Source organism: Diadema setosum, chromosome 8 (assembly GCF_964275005.1).
Source record: "Diadema setosum chromosome 8, eeDiaSeto1, whole genome shotgun sequence".
Lineage (NCBI taxonomy): Eukaryota > Metazoa > Echinodermata > Echinoidea > Diadematoida > Diadematidae > Diadema > Diadema setosum.
This window is the reverse complement of record NC_092692.1, coordinates 24831700-24847404: the sequence shown is the minus strand read 5'-3', so window position 1 is coordinate 24847404 and position 15705 is coordinate 24831700. Positions and strand designations below refer to the sequence as shown.

The window sequence follows — 15705 nt, the reverse complement described above, 5'->3', positions numbered from 1 at the left end:
TTCTCCCCTATTCTGGATGAGAAAAACACTTAAAAACAATGTGCACACCTGGTCTAGGGCAATTACCCCCTGGGCAATTACCCCGGACCCTTCCCCTGGCTCTAATCCTAATCCTAACCCTTATCTTTACTCTGACCTTACCACTAACTGGGGGGGGGGGGGGGGGGATGGCGTGCCAACTTCGCATATTCCGCTTGCACAAACCTGCCCAAACCGATCGATAAATCGCCAAATGCTACAGTACAGTGAAAGCGTTTCTCACGAGTCCGTTCCTCTCTTCTATAGCTTGCATTTTATGTGGTGATTGACTATTAAACAAGCAGTGTTTCATACTGGATTTGCGTGCAAATTCTAAGTTTCTGTCACTGCTTTGTGTGCAAAAGTAATACATCTGAAAGAAAAGCAATAATAGATTTGTCATAGAATTTACATCGATGCAAAGCTTGGCATTTTCGTTACAACTTTGCTCCCTTCGTCTACAATTTAACATAAATCTATAAGAGTTATATAGATTTGAAAAACAGAATGTTTTCTCAACGCATGACTACATTGGTGTCTCAGAATAATGTGGCACACGGGATGTTTCCACCATGGCACATAAAGAGTTAAAAGTGGTGGCCCGAAAGCTATTTCTGGTGGCCCCTCTAGTGGCCGGGGGCCACCAGTAATGTACATGTAGAACCTTTTCCTGCTGCCACTTGATCAATGGAAATACATATGGACTGTCATTGACTTGAATTGTAGAGGCACAATAGTTGCCTCCTTTACAGTGATGTAATATGCTGGACCTGTACAAAATGACTCAAGATTTAACAACACCCTGTACAGTGTAGCTTTCTAGCAAACTTCTAGCTACAAAAAACAACAACCCATCTCCTCCTCTCCCCCCCCCCCCCACACACACACCCACACACAGCACCATACAACATATGAGACCACTTATGGGTGTGTCTGAATGCTGGTTTAGAGTATTCTGAAATAAAATGCATGGCAACGACATTACATGTATGTGGTGAAATGATGCTTTTAACATCATTTCACATCAAGATGTACAATTTTTACACTCCCCTATGCTACATTCTGACTGGTCACATGTATAAACATCCTAATTGTCACAGACCAGGGCCTAGTACGGTGTGAATGCTTTAACAGGGTTATTCTGTATTAGGGTGATACTGACTGCTGTCATATCAAAGTGTCATACAGTCATATCTGGTTTGGCTAATGTAGGAATACTCAAGTGTGTATTAAGAATGCTGTCAGTTTTCAGTGTCATGTGCAGAGGTGATTAACATTAAATTTTGTATGTATTTTGTCTTACATGTATGAATGCTGAGAGTGGCTCAAATGATGGTGATGTGGTTTGATACCTACAGCATTGTAGCTAAAGAGCGTATTTTTCACTATAAAAAAAGGCTTGATCTCTGTAATAACATGTTGAATGTGAATGAGTAATCTAATTATTTGTGGGTATCAAAAGTATGCTTTCAGCAAGCACTCTCTTTGCTGAGTGACTGCATACCTTAAAGTGAGAAGAGAAAATTTTCCTTCATTATTGCAGAATATGTACCATTTACAAATGTAAGTACCATATAGAATATGATATGAATGGCATGTTCAACTGTATGGTACACCATTCTTAATATCAAAATTTGTGTGCTATGGTATATTTTAAGATGTGTAAAAAGTGATGCGGTACTACACTTATCCATGAACTACAGGTAGCCATTCAGTACTGTAAAAGGAGGAATGTTCGCATGCATTTTCATTTTGCGAATTTTGCGAGAGCCAAGATTCGCAAAATTAAAATGCATGTAAGTTCTTCTCTACATTATGAGCATTGAATCTTAGAGGCAACTCGCCAAAATTTCATGCTTCGAAAGAGGCCGTCGACTCCAATTCGTGAAAATTTCATACCGCAAAAATTGTGTTTTACTGTATTTATTTTGTATCCAACTTTTGTCATGCCTGATAGTCTGTTTAACAGGATGTAGATCCAGTTAACCGTGCATCTACTGTACACATAGCAGAAACATCTAAGGCCAAGTAAAAAAAGAAAGTAGTTTCTCATCCACATTTCTTGAGAAAGGTAATGTGGAAGGTCCTTATTATAAGATATCTTACTATTTTTCTGATCCAAAGCCACTGCATACATGGGCACTTGCAAGCTAGCACAAGGTGCTAGTGTAGTTTTATTCTGCCTGGTATAGTATTGATTTTTCAATCATGCCCATACTAACCCTAAACATTATTCACAACATACATTGTAGTATGCTTGTATCTGACTCTACAAAGTCAGGTAAAAGTTGAATGTTTCCATCAATTTCGGCACTTTTACATGCTTCGGAATGACTTAATAGCACTGATGTGCGGTTCATACAAAATTCGCGTACCGACAGCTGAACTACAGTCTATGTATGTATTGTAGCAGGGAGGTCTCACACCTCCCTGATGGTAGGCTACTTACTGCGACCAACTGCTTGCAATGAGTACAGTGCAGAGCTTTCAGCTCAAGTGATTGATTCACAGGTTAGTAAAGGTAGCACAGGTTAGTACAGACTAAAGCGCTTGAATGGACCCTGTACTTCAGAGCTTCTTTTCTCAGTTCACACTCTTCCAGAATGTGTGGTTTCATTCTGATATTTAGATAGGTTGGGAGAGTCCAGTTGAACTGAGTTATACATCATTTTAAAGCTTAGAATCTGTTCTTTTAGAATCTGCCTTTAAAAGTGCATGGTCCTGGTGTTTTAGTCAAATACGTACGCGGGCGCACGGCGCAAGTTTCCTATAGAGACCTACGCTATTGACTCCTCTTAAAAGGGCATTGTACCAGTTTTTTATTTTTTTATATGTTGTTCTTTTAATTCTATAAGACCCAGCGGTGCAAACAGAATCAAAATTTCATAACGACTAAGTCCGTAATTTAATGTTAAAAATGGAACTTTTTAGGTGAGAATTATGCTAATGAGCTGACGAGCCCAGATGTTATGATGTCACAGGTGCTCTCACTATTACTGATTACAAGTGCTTGCATACGCGTGCGTTAATTCGTATCGAGTAGCAGACGACGCTTAGGCGTAATTTAGCTAGCAGGCGGCGCTTGTGTACTGTTCTATCCATGTAGATATCTCAAATTTCACTAAACCAAATTGCACCAAAATTACAGGATATGTAGCATACAAAATCAGTAATTGAGAAGTATCAATATTGACGTTGACTTTCAAGTCGTCACTCAAAAAAAAAACTCACTCTTCGCGAGAGATCTTGGTGAACGCAAGATGCACAATCTAGAACTGAAGTTAGCCGACTAGTACTGTGCGAACGGGGAATTTACGCGAGAACTAAACTCAAAAGTGTAATGATTTTTGCGACTTGTGTGATATAGGAACTACATTTTTCATTCAACTTACCACAAATAATTAGTAAATTTATTTATTGCCCCCGATTACTTGAAAGATTTGTCTCATGACATTAAATGGCTAACTTCAGTTTGTGCGTGCGCAGCAGGTAGGGAGGGCCTGGCACACTACTCTTTCAGTTTTGTAGCAATTCACTTTAAATTAGGGATATGCGATCAATGTAATGTATTGTTGTGCAAAACACCTGTGATGTGTGCGTTAATAAATCTGTTGCCAAACAGCAGTTTTTTTACCAATCATATAAAAATGTGTGGATTGACCTAACTCCTTCAGTTTTTAAGCATTTGGCTTTAAAATTGGCACATGTGACCACTATGGTACGTAGATGTGCATACTTACTCTTTCATCATTGTTAATCAATGCGTTTCCATGGTAAGAGCATAGTTTGAATGAAAATCATACAAAAATATTGTGGATTCAGTTAAATCCCTCAGTCTTAGAGCGTTTGACTTGTAATTTGGCACACATGACCACTATAGTATATAGATGTGCAAACTCAATCTTTTGTCAGTGGTGAACAATGTGTTGCCATGGTAACAGCTTTTTCCCCAAAAAAAGCATACAAAAATATTGTGGATTTATCTAACTCCCTTAGTCTTTGAGCATTTAGCTAGAAATTTGGCACACATGACCACTGTGGTACGTAGATGTGTAAACATAGTCTTTCGTCAGTGATGATCACTGTGTTGCCATGGTAACGACATATTTTGAATGAAAATCATACAAAAATATTGTGGATTCAGTTAACTCCCTCAGTCTTTGAGCATTTGGCTTGAAATTTGGCACATGCAACCACTATACCATATAGATGTGCAAACTCAATCTTTTGTCAGTGGAGAACAATGCATTGCCATAGTTTCAAGTTTCAAGTTCAAGTTTGTATAACATTTATTTTCCATCTTTTTTTCATGTAGGAAATCACATGCATGAAATTATTGTACAGGAAGGTATTGTACAGGATGGTAACAGCATCCTTTCACTAAAATGTATACAAAAATATTGTGGATTCAGGTAAACTACCACAAAATTGTACCTCAGTCTTTGAGCATTTGGCTTGAAATTTGGCACATGCAACCACTATACCATATAGATGTGCAAACTCAATCTTTTGTCAGTGGTGAACAATGCTTTGCCATGGTAACAGCATCTTTTTCCAAAAATGCATACGAGAATATTGTGCATTCAGGTAACTACCTCAGTCTTTGAGCATTTAGCTTGAAATTTGGCACACATGACCACTATAGTACGTATATGTGCATAGGTAATCTTTCATTATTGTTGATCAATGCGTTGCCATGGTAACAGCATAGTTTGAATGAAAATCATACGAAAATATTGTGAATTCAGTTAAATCCCTCAGTCTTTGAGCATTTGACTTGAAATTTGGCACATGTGACCACTATAGTATATAGATGTGCAAACTTAATCTGTCAATAGTGTTGACAATGCATTGCCATGGTAACAGCATTTTTTCCACAAAAAAGCACATAAAGATATTGTGGATTCAGCTAACTCCCTCAGTCTGTGAGCATTTAGCTTAGAATTTGGCACACCTGACCACTATGGTACATAGTTGTGCAAACTTAACCTTTTGTTATTGTTGATCAATGCGTTTCCATGGTAACAGCATATTTTGAATGAAAATGATACACTAATAATGTGAATTCAACTAAGCCTCTCAGTCTTGTAGCATTTGGCTTGAAATTTGGCACATGTGACGGCTATGATATAATATAGTTGTGCAAACTTCATTTTTCTTAATGTCCAACATTGTGTTGCCATGGTAACACAATTTTTAATGAAAAACATAGAAATTGTCAGTTTATTAATCTTGCTCACTCAGTTTTTGAGTACTTGACTTGAGATGTGGGACATGTGACTAACAGTGAGCAATACATTTATTCACTGTTGAATAGTGCATTGCCATGGTAATTTTTTTTTTTCCCATTAAAAAGTATAAAAAAAACCAATAATCCTGGTTGAGCTAATTCCCTCAGTTGTGGGTGGGGGTAGTTTAATCACAATGAGTGATAGTTCTAGTTTTTTGGGGGACCACCCCAAAGTAAAAAAAAAAAAAAAAAAAAAAATGATGTGGCAACTGAAAAAAGATTTGGACAAGGACCAGGAACACAATTTTTTTTAATGGTTTCATCACCATTTTGAAAAATAGTAAATAGTAAAAATGTCGACATGGTGCCAAATCAGATGCGTGCAAGGACGAGAAACTACTTTCCTATTTCACCTGGCCTTATAGTCATTGGAATTCAATGAGACATGTCAACGTAAGTTCACAGTGTTGTTCTCACCTACAGATCTGCCAAGACCAAAAAAGCGCATCACAGAGCTAATGATGAAAACAGCGAGGGGAGCCACCTCAAGTCCTGAAAGAGAGAGGCCAGAGTCAAGCTTAAGGGAGTGGCACCTGGACTTTTTTCATAATCCCGTAGAGATTCTGTCCTCATCGTCAGGTTCTAATGGACGTGTGTCAGGGGTCAAGTTTGAGATAAATCAAATTAAGGTGAGATATTAGATCCTCGAATACTATGAATGTGCTCAAGGCTTGCCAGGTAAATTATGTCCATCTGACTTACTTCTTAATTGTTCATAGACTTTTTTGTTTATGCATCCTAATTATCAAATTTCTACACTATGCAGTGATAGCATAAAATTGCATTATATGAGATTGCATTTCAGACAAAGAATCAACAAGGTAATATGCATGATGAAATGATGTGGTGATGATGATTATAATAGTTAAGTAATACCGATGATAACATGGAATTTACAAGTAATCATCATCTTTGTGCAGGTGAAAGTAATATTTTGAAGATCTGAACTTACTTATATATTTAGATGTATATATATATGTATATATAATATACACGAAAGAGAGAGAGAGAGAGAAATAGATGATACATGCAGTGCCATTTATCAGACATGGAATGTTTTTTAAGAGTAAAACAGATATTCACCTTTGGGCAGAATCTGACGAAATTCAAATTAACATCCAAGGAAAGTTTTTGTGTGTGCGCTGCTTAACGCAAGTGGTGAAGTTTGTATGACCATGTGGATATACAGTGAGTGTATTTGATGTATAAGTCCACAAGCATATATATTTCCACATGATCATTGAAGTAGAGTGAGAATGCATCCAAAAGGATCATTCGCTACTCTCAGGTGTAATTCTTTACATCAATCATTATGCCCCCACCCACACATAATGTGTATGGGGGTATATAAGAATCACTCTGAGGTCGGTTGGCCAGGCGGTCGGTTGGTCGGTTGGGCGGTCAGGCATGTGTAAATGTGCATGTGTGACCGCTATCAAAGATAGATGTGCAAGACACCTAACCCTAGCACTTAGCTTCAAATTTGGCACATGTGACCACTATGGCCTGAATTCACGAAGGTGGTACAAATGAAACCATGGTTTAAACCATGGACAAAATCTATGGAGCGCCAAGTGTCGCATGGAATATTTCGTTACGAAATCAGTCATTTCGTCAATGAAATGATTATTTTGTAACAAAATGACAACGTTTGGTAACTAATGAACACTTCGTCCACGAAATGATAATTTCGTTAACGAAACGGTCATTTTTGTCGATGAAATGACCAATTTCGTAACGAAATATTCCGTGCGACACTTGGCACTCCACAGTTTTTGTCCATGGTTTAAACCATGGTTTCATTTGTACCACCTTCGTGAATTCGGGCCTATATGTGACTATGCACCACAATGATGTTTAACTCAATTCTATTGGACTCTCCTAACCTATCTAAATATTGAAAAGAAAGCACACACTCTGGAAAAGTGTGAACTGAGAAAAGATGCTCTGAAGTACAGAGTCTATTCAAGCGCTTAGTTGTCACTAAAGCTCTGCTACCTGTGAGATGAATGGGACAAAATCAGGATGTAAACCACCATAGCAACAATGAAGAGATTCTCAGATTAAGCTGAAATTAAGCATGCTCTATCAGCACATTCTATCCATGATTAATGTCAACTTCCAAAGCAGTGGCATTATCCTTTAAAAAAAGTTATAAGGAATGAAAGTGAAGAGTATGCAAAGGATTTTTAAGAAATGAAAGGGACCTCTAAGACATACCTGATCACACTACTCTACCATAAAAAGGGTTGTAGAGCAACTGCTGAAAACCCTTTTTGCCATTCATTTTAAGATCCCAAACTGAAGTAAAATGTAGAAAAGAAAAGTTCTTTCAGAATAATATGGAAAACTCAAAATTGACTTGGTTTTTAGCTCACCTGAGCCAAAGGCTCAAGTGAGCTATTGCGATCACCCTTCGTCCGGCGTCCGGCGTGCGTTGTGCGTCGTCCGTCGTCCGTTGTGCGTAAACTTTTTACATTTTCATCTTCTTCTTGAAAACCCCTTGACCGATTTTCATCAAACTTGGCAGGTAGCATCCCTAGGGGGTTAGAAACTCAATTTGTTAAAATGGGCACCATGCTCCACCCAGGGGGCCCCCAGGGGGGCCCAAACCCCCCAAAATTAAGGAATCTGTAAAAATCTTCTTCTCTAGAACCAAAAGTGATAGAGCTAAGTTTATACTATGAGTTAGTACATTGATGACTGTAGTTTCAAGTTTGTTCATGGCAGAATCAGGGGTGCCCCCCTTGGGACCCAGGGGAGGGGGTGGGGAGGGGTCCTAATGGGGCCTAAATTGTACATTTTCATCTTCATCTTGAGAACACCATAACCAATTTTCACCAAACTTGGCATGTAGCATCCCTAGGGGGTTAGTATCTCAATTTGTTAAAATGGGTACCATGCCCCACCCAGGGGCCCCGGGGGGGGGGGGGGGGGCCCAAACCCCCCAAAATGAAGGAATCTTTAAAAATCTTCTGTAGAATCAGAAGTTATAGAGCTAAGATAATACTTTGAGTGAGCACATTAATGACTGTAGTTTCAAGTTTGTTCATAGCAGATCCAGGTATGCCCCTCTTGGGGGTGGGGGGGGGGGGTCCCAATTGGGGCCTGAATTGTACATTTTCATCTTCTTCCTGAAAACCTCATGATGGATTTTCGTCAAACTTGGCAGGTAGCATCCCTAGGGGGTCAGGATCTCAATTTATCAAAATGGGCACCATGCCCCACCCAGAGGGCCCCAGGGGACCCCAATCCCCCCAAATTAAGGAATCTTAAAAAATTTAGGCCCTTACTGTACATTTTCATCTTCTACTTGAGAATGCCTGGTCTAATTTTAGTAGAGCTGTGAATAATTTAGATTAGTGACTGCGTGAAAGGCGAACTTGCGATACTCAGGTGAGCGCTAGACCCGCGGGTCTCTTGTTTTTTGAGTCCTCACTTAAATTCAAGGTGCACGGTCACATACACGTAGTATGTAGATGTGCATACTTAATCTTTCCCCATTGTTGATCACTACATTGCCATGGTAATGAATTATTTTAAATGAATTGAAAATCATACAAAAATATTGTGGATTCAGTTCACTCCCTCAGTCTTTGGCTTGATTTCAATGGCTAAGTACTCGTGCCCGCTACACCATGCAGGTGCTAGCTTTAGAGAGACATCATTGTAGTTTTTACTGCTATGTAATGATTTTCAGATATGTTTAAATTAATTGTAAATATGTCACACCCTAACACACTTACTTCTGAGTCTCCAAAGTCTGATAGTAGACATTCTAAGACACTTTCACGGCCAGTGCTAGATTTTCAAAAGTGTGTGTGTGTGGGGGGGGGGGGGAGTTCATCATTTCTGGTGCAACTTCCGGGTTTCGTCAGGTAACAAGTAAAGTTGTTATCAAAAAAAAAAAAAACAAAAAAAAAAACAAAAAAAAAAACCTTATTGCAACTTTCTGTTGCCACTTTTGAGTTTCTTCAGCTGACAAGCAAAAACAAAAAACCACTTCCAGGTTTTTCATCGGCTGGCAAAAAGAAAAAAGCTCTCTGCTACAACTCGCAATCGGCTTCCAATTGACATCAACTCACAAGCAAAACAAAAAAACAAAACCTTTAGAATAACCACATTGTTTTTTGCTGGTGCCACTTCCAGGGTTAAAAGAAATTGGGGAGTTAGAACCTATGTATTCCTATGTTTTATGCAAATAAAGTGAGGGAGGGGCCCGCGCCCCCCCTCCCCCCCATCACTTGAATTGAAAGCTCTGCACTATATTCATTGCATGCAGTCGGTTGCAGTATCAATGTACGATACACACATGGTAGCTCAGTCGTCAGTACGCGAATACTGTACAATACATACACATGCACAGCAGCACTGTAAAATCATTCCAAATGTGTAAAGTGCCAAAATTGATAGCAAATATTCAACTTTTACCTGACTTGTAGACTCAGATACAAGTACATGTTTTCTAAGTTTTGAAATTTTGGGGGTTAGTATTTGTCTGACTGAAAATCATTATACCAGGCAGTGTCAAAACTACACTAATACATGTATTTAGCGGCTTGTGCTAGCTTGCAATGACATGCATGTATTCAGCAGCTTCAGATCAGAAAAATGTTAAATATCACATAGTAAGGACCTCCCGTATTGCCTCTCTCGAGAAATCCAGACAAGAAACTTCTTTCTTTTTTTACCATACGACACTGTAGTACATCTTTGTGCACAATTACTGGCCATGTTTTTTGACAGATTTTATCAAAATTTGGTATGGGGGATAGGTACCGGTATATCATTCTGTAGGTAGGATTAGGAGGTGTCTGTTCCCAGGAAAGATCAAGACTTCACTGATGTTGACACTGGGCACCGTACAATATACATGCAGTTCCTGGTGTCAACAAAACAGACGTATCCCCCTCACTGTGATGCAGTTGCTGGGAGGGGGGGTTCTCTTTCCTTTGTCTCTTTGGTAACGTCTATGTGTTCTTGTAATGGCATACCGGGGCCCTGTTTCATAAAGCTGATCGTAAAGTAACGAACAACTTACAGGCGACTGGTGATCAGTTCTGATGTGCTATACTTATCAGAATTTCCATGAATCAGCACAAGAACTGATCACCAGTTGCTCGTAAGTCGTTCGTAACTTTACGAACAGCTTTACGAAACACCCCCCTGGTATTATTATTGATGTCTTTGGTTTCTGATATAAAATTGTTTTCTGTATAAATAGGGCCTATGTGACCTAGACAGAAAGATCCGTCTGTCCGGAGGAGTCTTTTAGTTTTATGACGTTATCGCTCTCCTCCATAGACAGACGGAAGTTGGTAGTATACATCGCTGTGGGGATGGTCTTAACCACTGTCTCTATGGAAAACTGGGCGAGGTACCTCACCCTTCTCGATTGCATCTAATTCACGGCCCTAGGTCGGCAAATTTAAGCTTGTATAGAAAAATCAACATTTCAAGTATGCATTGCACTCACCAGATTAATGATATATCCAACATTTTTGTAGAATTTTCATGAAAAAAGATGCAACTACCAGCGGTCGTATAAACAGCTCTTCAACATGAATCCATTAACCAATCACATGCGAGGTAGATTTCTACATGTTTTTTATTAAAACAAGTACCTCGCGTGTGATTGGCTAACGGATTCAAAATGGCGACTTGCAGCTAGCGAATGGCGATGTTGCGATATGGATACAAATTTCTGCGATATAACCTAGTTAATGTGAGTATTTCGATTGCACAATGTGAGAAAGTTACCCCAAATATTGCTGCATAATGTGCCATGTCATGTCAAACTTGTTTGAATGTAAAAAAGCTGTCTGAAATTTGGTTTATCGTAACGTTTGATCTGTGCGCGACCGCTGGCAGCGCATCCCCACAAGAGCCAGCATCATTGCCTTCGGTCTGTATAAGGAGGGGATCCGTGAAGCCAGATGCAGTCTCCGTGGAACATTTCCCCGATGACCAGATACAGACCGATCTTTCGGTCAATATGTGACCCTGCATCACAAAACCAACAAAAAGTCGCCGGATATGGATATTTAGTTAAGGGCAGATTCTGAAAGAAAAAATATAAGCTTTAAAATGATGTATAAATCAATTAAAATGGACTCCCCTAACCTATTTAAATACTGGAAAGAAAGCACACACTCTAGAAAAGTGTGAACTGAGAAAAGAGGCTCTGAAGTACAGGGTCTATTCAAGTGCATAATCTTTACCAAACCGTGCTAGCTGCGTGATGAAAGGGACAAAGCACAGGATGTAAACCAGCTGAGTAACAACAATAAAGGGATTATCAGATTAAGCTGAAATTGAGCATGTTCTATCAAAACATACTGTCCATGATTAATGCCAACTTTCAAAGCAGTAGCGTTATCCTTTCAAAAGTTATTAGACTTGAAAGTGAAGAGTGTGCAAAGGATTTTGAGAAATGGAAAGTGGCCTCTAAGACATACCTGATTATTCTACTCTCCCCCCCCCCCAAGAAAAATGGGTTGTAGAAAAACTGCTGAAAACACACTTTCCCATTCATGTTATGATCTCAAACTAAAGAAAAATGTAGAAGAAGGATAGCTCTTTCAGAAAATATGAAAAGCTCAAGATTGACTCGGTTGACCCATTTCACCTTTTTGAGTTTCTCACATAAACTCAAAGGGTGCGACTTTTTTTGGTTTTGTGATGCACGTTCACATACAATTTAAGAGAAATTGAGCATATAGTATGTATATGTAGCAGTTTTGCTATAATAAACATGCTATCTGATGTAAGTTGCTGTGAAACAACTAAATGTGACCGGCGACAACGGTTTCAGGCAAAAGTCAGGAATTTTGAAAATTCATTTTTTCATTAAATCACTTTGCCCATTTCCTAAGCTTTACATTGATATAAAACACTTGTATTCTCCGGTACTGTAAGTGGTCATATAAAGCGAAATATAACACACTTTTTGATTTGTTAGCCTGACAAAATTGCGAGAAAACGGGCTTTGAAGATTCCCCTCATGCTCAAAGACAATGCCCAGCGGCGATGCGAGGTGAGAATGCATCTGTACAATGGTGCCAATTGAAATTAAGCTCCGCCTCTAGCAACCATAGCGGCTTCTGATTGGCTCACTGAGAGAGTCAAATTTCCCGGGCACCTTCCTCGGAACTCAGTGCATGGAGCCGAATGCACAATGAGTTTCGCTCGGGTTTGTTTACCAGTACGTCTGTCAAGATGGTGGATACGATAATTACAAGCTGCTTGTTGCATACAGATGTGTATGGTGCACGTATTACTCAATGGCATCCACACGCTATGCCTGTGTGTATACGTCACGGGAGTAGGTGGCACTTTGCACATCTTTACAAATCACGTTTTCATAGCAGTTGATTTGTCTTGTAAATTTCGTCATTGGGACCCTTTCGAAGGCAGAAACATGAGAAGGGTGACGCTTCCTGTTGTTGTTGGTTTTTTTTTCAAGCCGTGAATGTGTTGCATTGTGCGGTAGACAAGCAAGCAAACAAACGAACAAACAAACAAACACGACTTTACTTAGTTTGGTGCAATTTTGACGTTTGCTACAATGTATTATTTGAATACTGGTCATTTATGACCACTCCTTTTCTCTCTTCTGCTATCTTTTTGAGTCAACCTGCTGTCATATTTATTACAAGCACAATTAAAACGTCAGTTTCCGATGGTATGTTGCACGATTTGTGTGGCGATTTGTCACTCTGATACGCTTAAACCATGTTCCCTATCGTATCATTTTTCATGTTAAGTTGGTGCTGCCTAATGTTGCTGTTCACTTTTTTGTTTCACTTCCGTTGTCGAACATTGTGGTAGAAAAGCTCGGATAGAAAGCCAAACGAAGAGCATACACTAAAGACTGAGCGTACTGATATCTATTGTAGCAACAACAATGGAGCATGCATGCGTGGACAAAACATTTCCGACACGCTGCGAGGCGTATCGCCGAAAGCTGGGTGTTGTGTCGCAGCATTCGAAAGAAGATCGAAACTGACGAGTGCGATCCAACATAGGGTATTTGAAATTCCATTTTCCGTAGGAAAAACTTAGTGTTATGCTGTGAAATTTAGTGTAGATGTACAAAACATATCAAAGATTCAATTTCTGAAAAAACCCCAAATCAACAAAAATAATGGTCAAAATCTTTGTACCCCGCCTAGGAGGGAATTTGCTCTTGCGACTTTTGCCTGAAACCGTTGTTGCGGGTCACAAATTGTTTGTACTAGAGCACCAATGTAACTATTGTATTTTATTTTTTTGCATTTTATTGTACAGTTGAACCTCTCTTATCCGGCCTCCCTTTATCCGGATCTCTCTATTATACGGACGCAATCTCGCCGTGATTTTTTTAAAATAATTACGGGAGGAAAGGGGGATTCCCAACTCCTTGACAACTCCTACCCAAACACACATGAATTACATATTACTTCCAACATGATTAACATACATTACATCAAATTTCCTTCCAAATTGCTTACCTCCAGACATTTCAACATCCCCAAACATCCCCAAATGTAACAATGAAAAGGTTGCAGTATACACATTACTACATGTGGTACTACAATGGGCTACATCAGTACATGTGTATGTATATGTACATGTAGAAAGCATTGAGTCTCCCGTATCCGGCCAAATCCCTTATCCGGATGAGCCCCGGTTCCGACTTGTCCGGATACAAGAGGTTCAACTGTATCATTAAGAAATCTAACTGCCTATAACTTTGTGGTAGTGCTCTTGCTTGTTTCATCATCATACATAAAACGGTTGATTTTTTAGGGTCTCCTGAATACACTCTACTAGCCACTCTTCTTGATGGATTTCGTTCAATCTTTGTGCAGAGATTAATTATAGTTGAATCTGAACCCTTAAAATTGTTGGTGATGCTGCCCCAGTGTTCTTCCTTTTACAGGGTCAGAAACAGTCAGTATGTTACAGTGGATATTTCTTGCATGCACTCTGTCGCACTTAATTCTAGATCAAATTCCTACAAAAATCATATCGTCGCTGGGGCGACAAGACCTCGTATCTACAAAATGTCAAATGTTCAGGAGAGCCAAAAAACATGGTGGCCAAAGCACTATAGCGAAAGGGAAAGCCTTTCCTTTGACATGCCGTGGTGGCTTCATTTTTGGAGTAAGACAGTGTTTGGGATTTGGCCAGGACATCACTTAACCCATTACTTGACCATTAATCCAAAAAAGTAATTTTCACCAAAATTTCAGATACAAGGTCTTGTCACCCCAGCGACGATATGGAGGTGCATTTAATTCAGGGTAAAACTGAGACACCTTGTTGTGTTTGGAGATGCCAACCCCCTGCCTTCCAGTGTGCTAAATGTACTTTTTGCAGGGTCAGATGTCATATTTTGAGTCATCCTGGTGTCTTTTGCATGGCCTGTGGGCTATATTTCTTGGATTTTTTTTTTATTCAAATTCAATATGGAAGTGTCTTGTACTGCATTTACATTTTCATACGACTCTGCAGTTAGCACAACTTGTGCGGAATACCCAGTGGCGATCCGGGGAGGACCTCACCAGGTGCATGCCCCCCCCCCCTTTTTTTTTGTTGAAACAAAAGAAAGAAAAAGAAAGAAAATGGGGGAGGGGTGCATGCACCCCCCTTTAATTTTGTAAACACGCCCCCTCTTTACGGAATTCCTGGATCCTGGGGGAACACCGCCTCGCATCAGTCGCGGCTTTAATGGCCAGTGTGAATGCAGAAGTATTTAAAGACTTTAACCACTTGTAACTTTTAGTGGTAGCATTTTCACTTGTTTCATGTAATTTTGTGCACAAAATGATTGATTTTTTAGGGTCTCCTTGCCTGCATTCCACCGACTACATTTCTTGACAGATTTTATTTAAATTCTGTACAGAGGTGGTTCTTGTAAAATCTTCACTTGTTGTACTGTAAAGTAAGATATTTTTGGGACATGAAATTTGTGTGAATGGGAGCCAACAGCCTTTTTCTCAGCATGAAATTTTTCTGAATTGTTACCATCATTCAGTGCATACAGTGCAGGCAAGAACTTTTGTGAGCATTTTAATTTCACATATTTTGGCTCTTGTAAAATTCACGAAATTGAAATGCATATGTGAACATTGCTGGCCTTACAGTAGTTTAAAGTGTACATGTACATTGTATCTGTACCTTTGCTAAGATTTAAATTTGATATGGCAACGCAGTATCAACTTTTGGGTACACATATGCTCAGCATCAAAGGTCCATTTCAAATTCTTAAAATTTCACTATTTTCCCCATTTCGATGCAGTGCCTGTAGTGCGTACATGTATTACCAGATGAAGATTTTCCAGGGAAAGTTTTTGGCCATAAGGTCAAAGGTCAAGTGGAATTGCTAAAATTTCAGTATTTTCTCCATATCT

The 15705-nt window shown here is 39.3% G+C and overlaps 1 protein-coding gene across 1 annotated transcript in view; it reads left to right on the top strand.

Moving 5' to 3' along the window:
- The window catches only part of LOC140232062 (NADPH:adrenodoxin oxidoreductase, mitochondrial-like), a 147793-nt gene that overhangs the window by 50784 nt on the left and 81304 nt on the right, over window positions 1-15705 (top strand). Inside the window, exon 8 of the mRNA XM_072312214.1 lies at window positions 5732-5937. Coding sequence (XP_072168315.1) covers window positions 5732-5937 — 206 coding nt within the window. The remainder of the gene's footprint in view (window positions 1-5731; window positions 5938-15705) is intronic.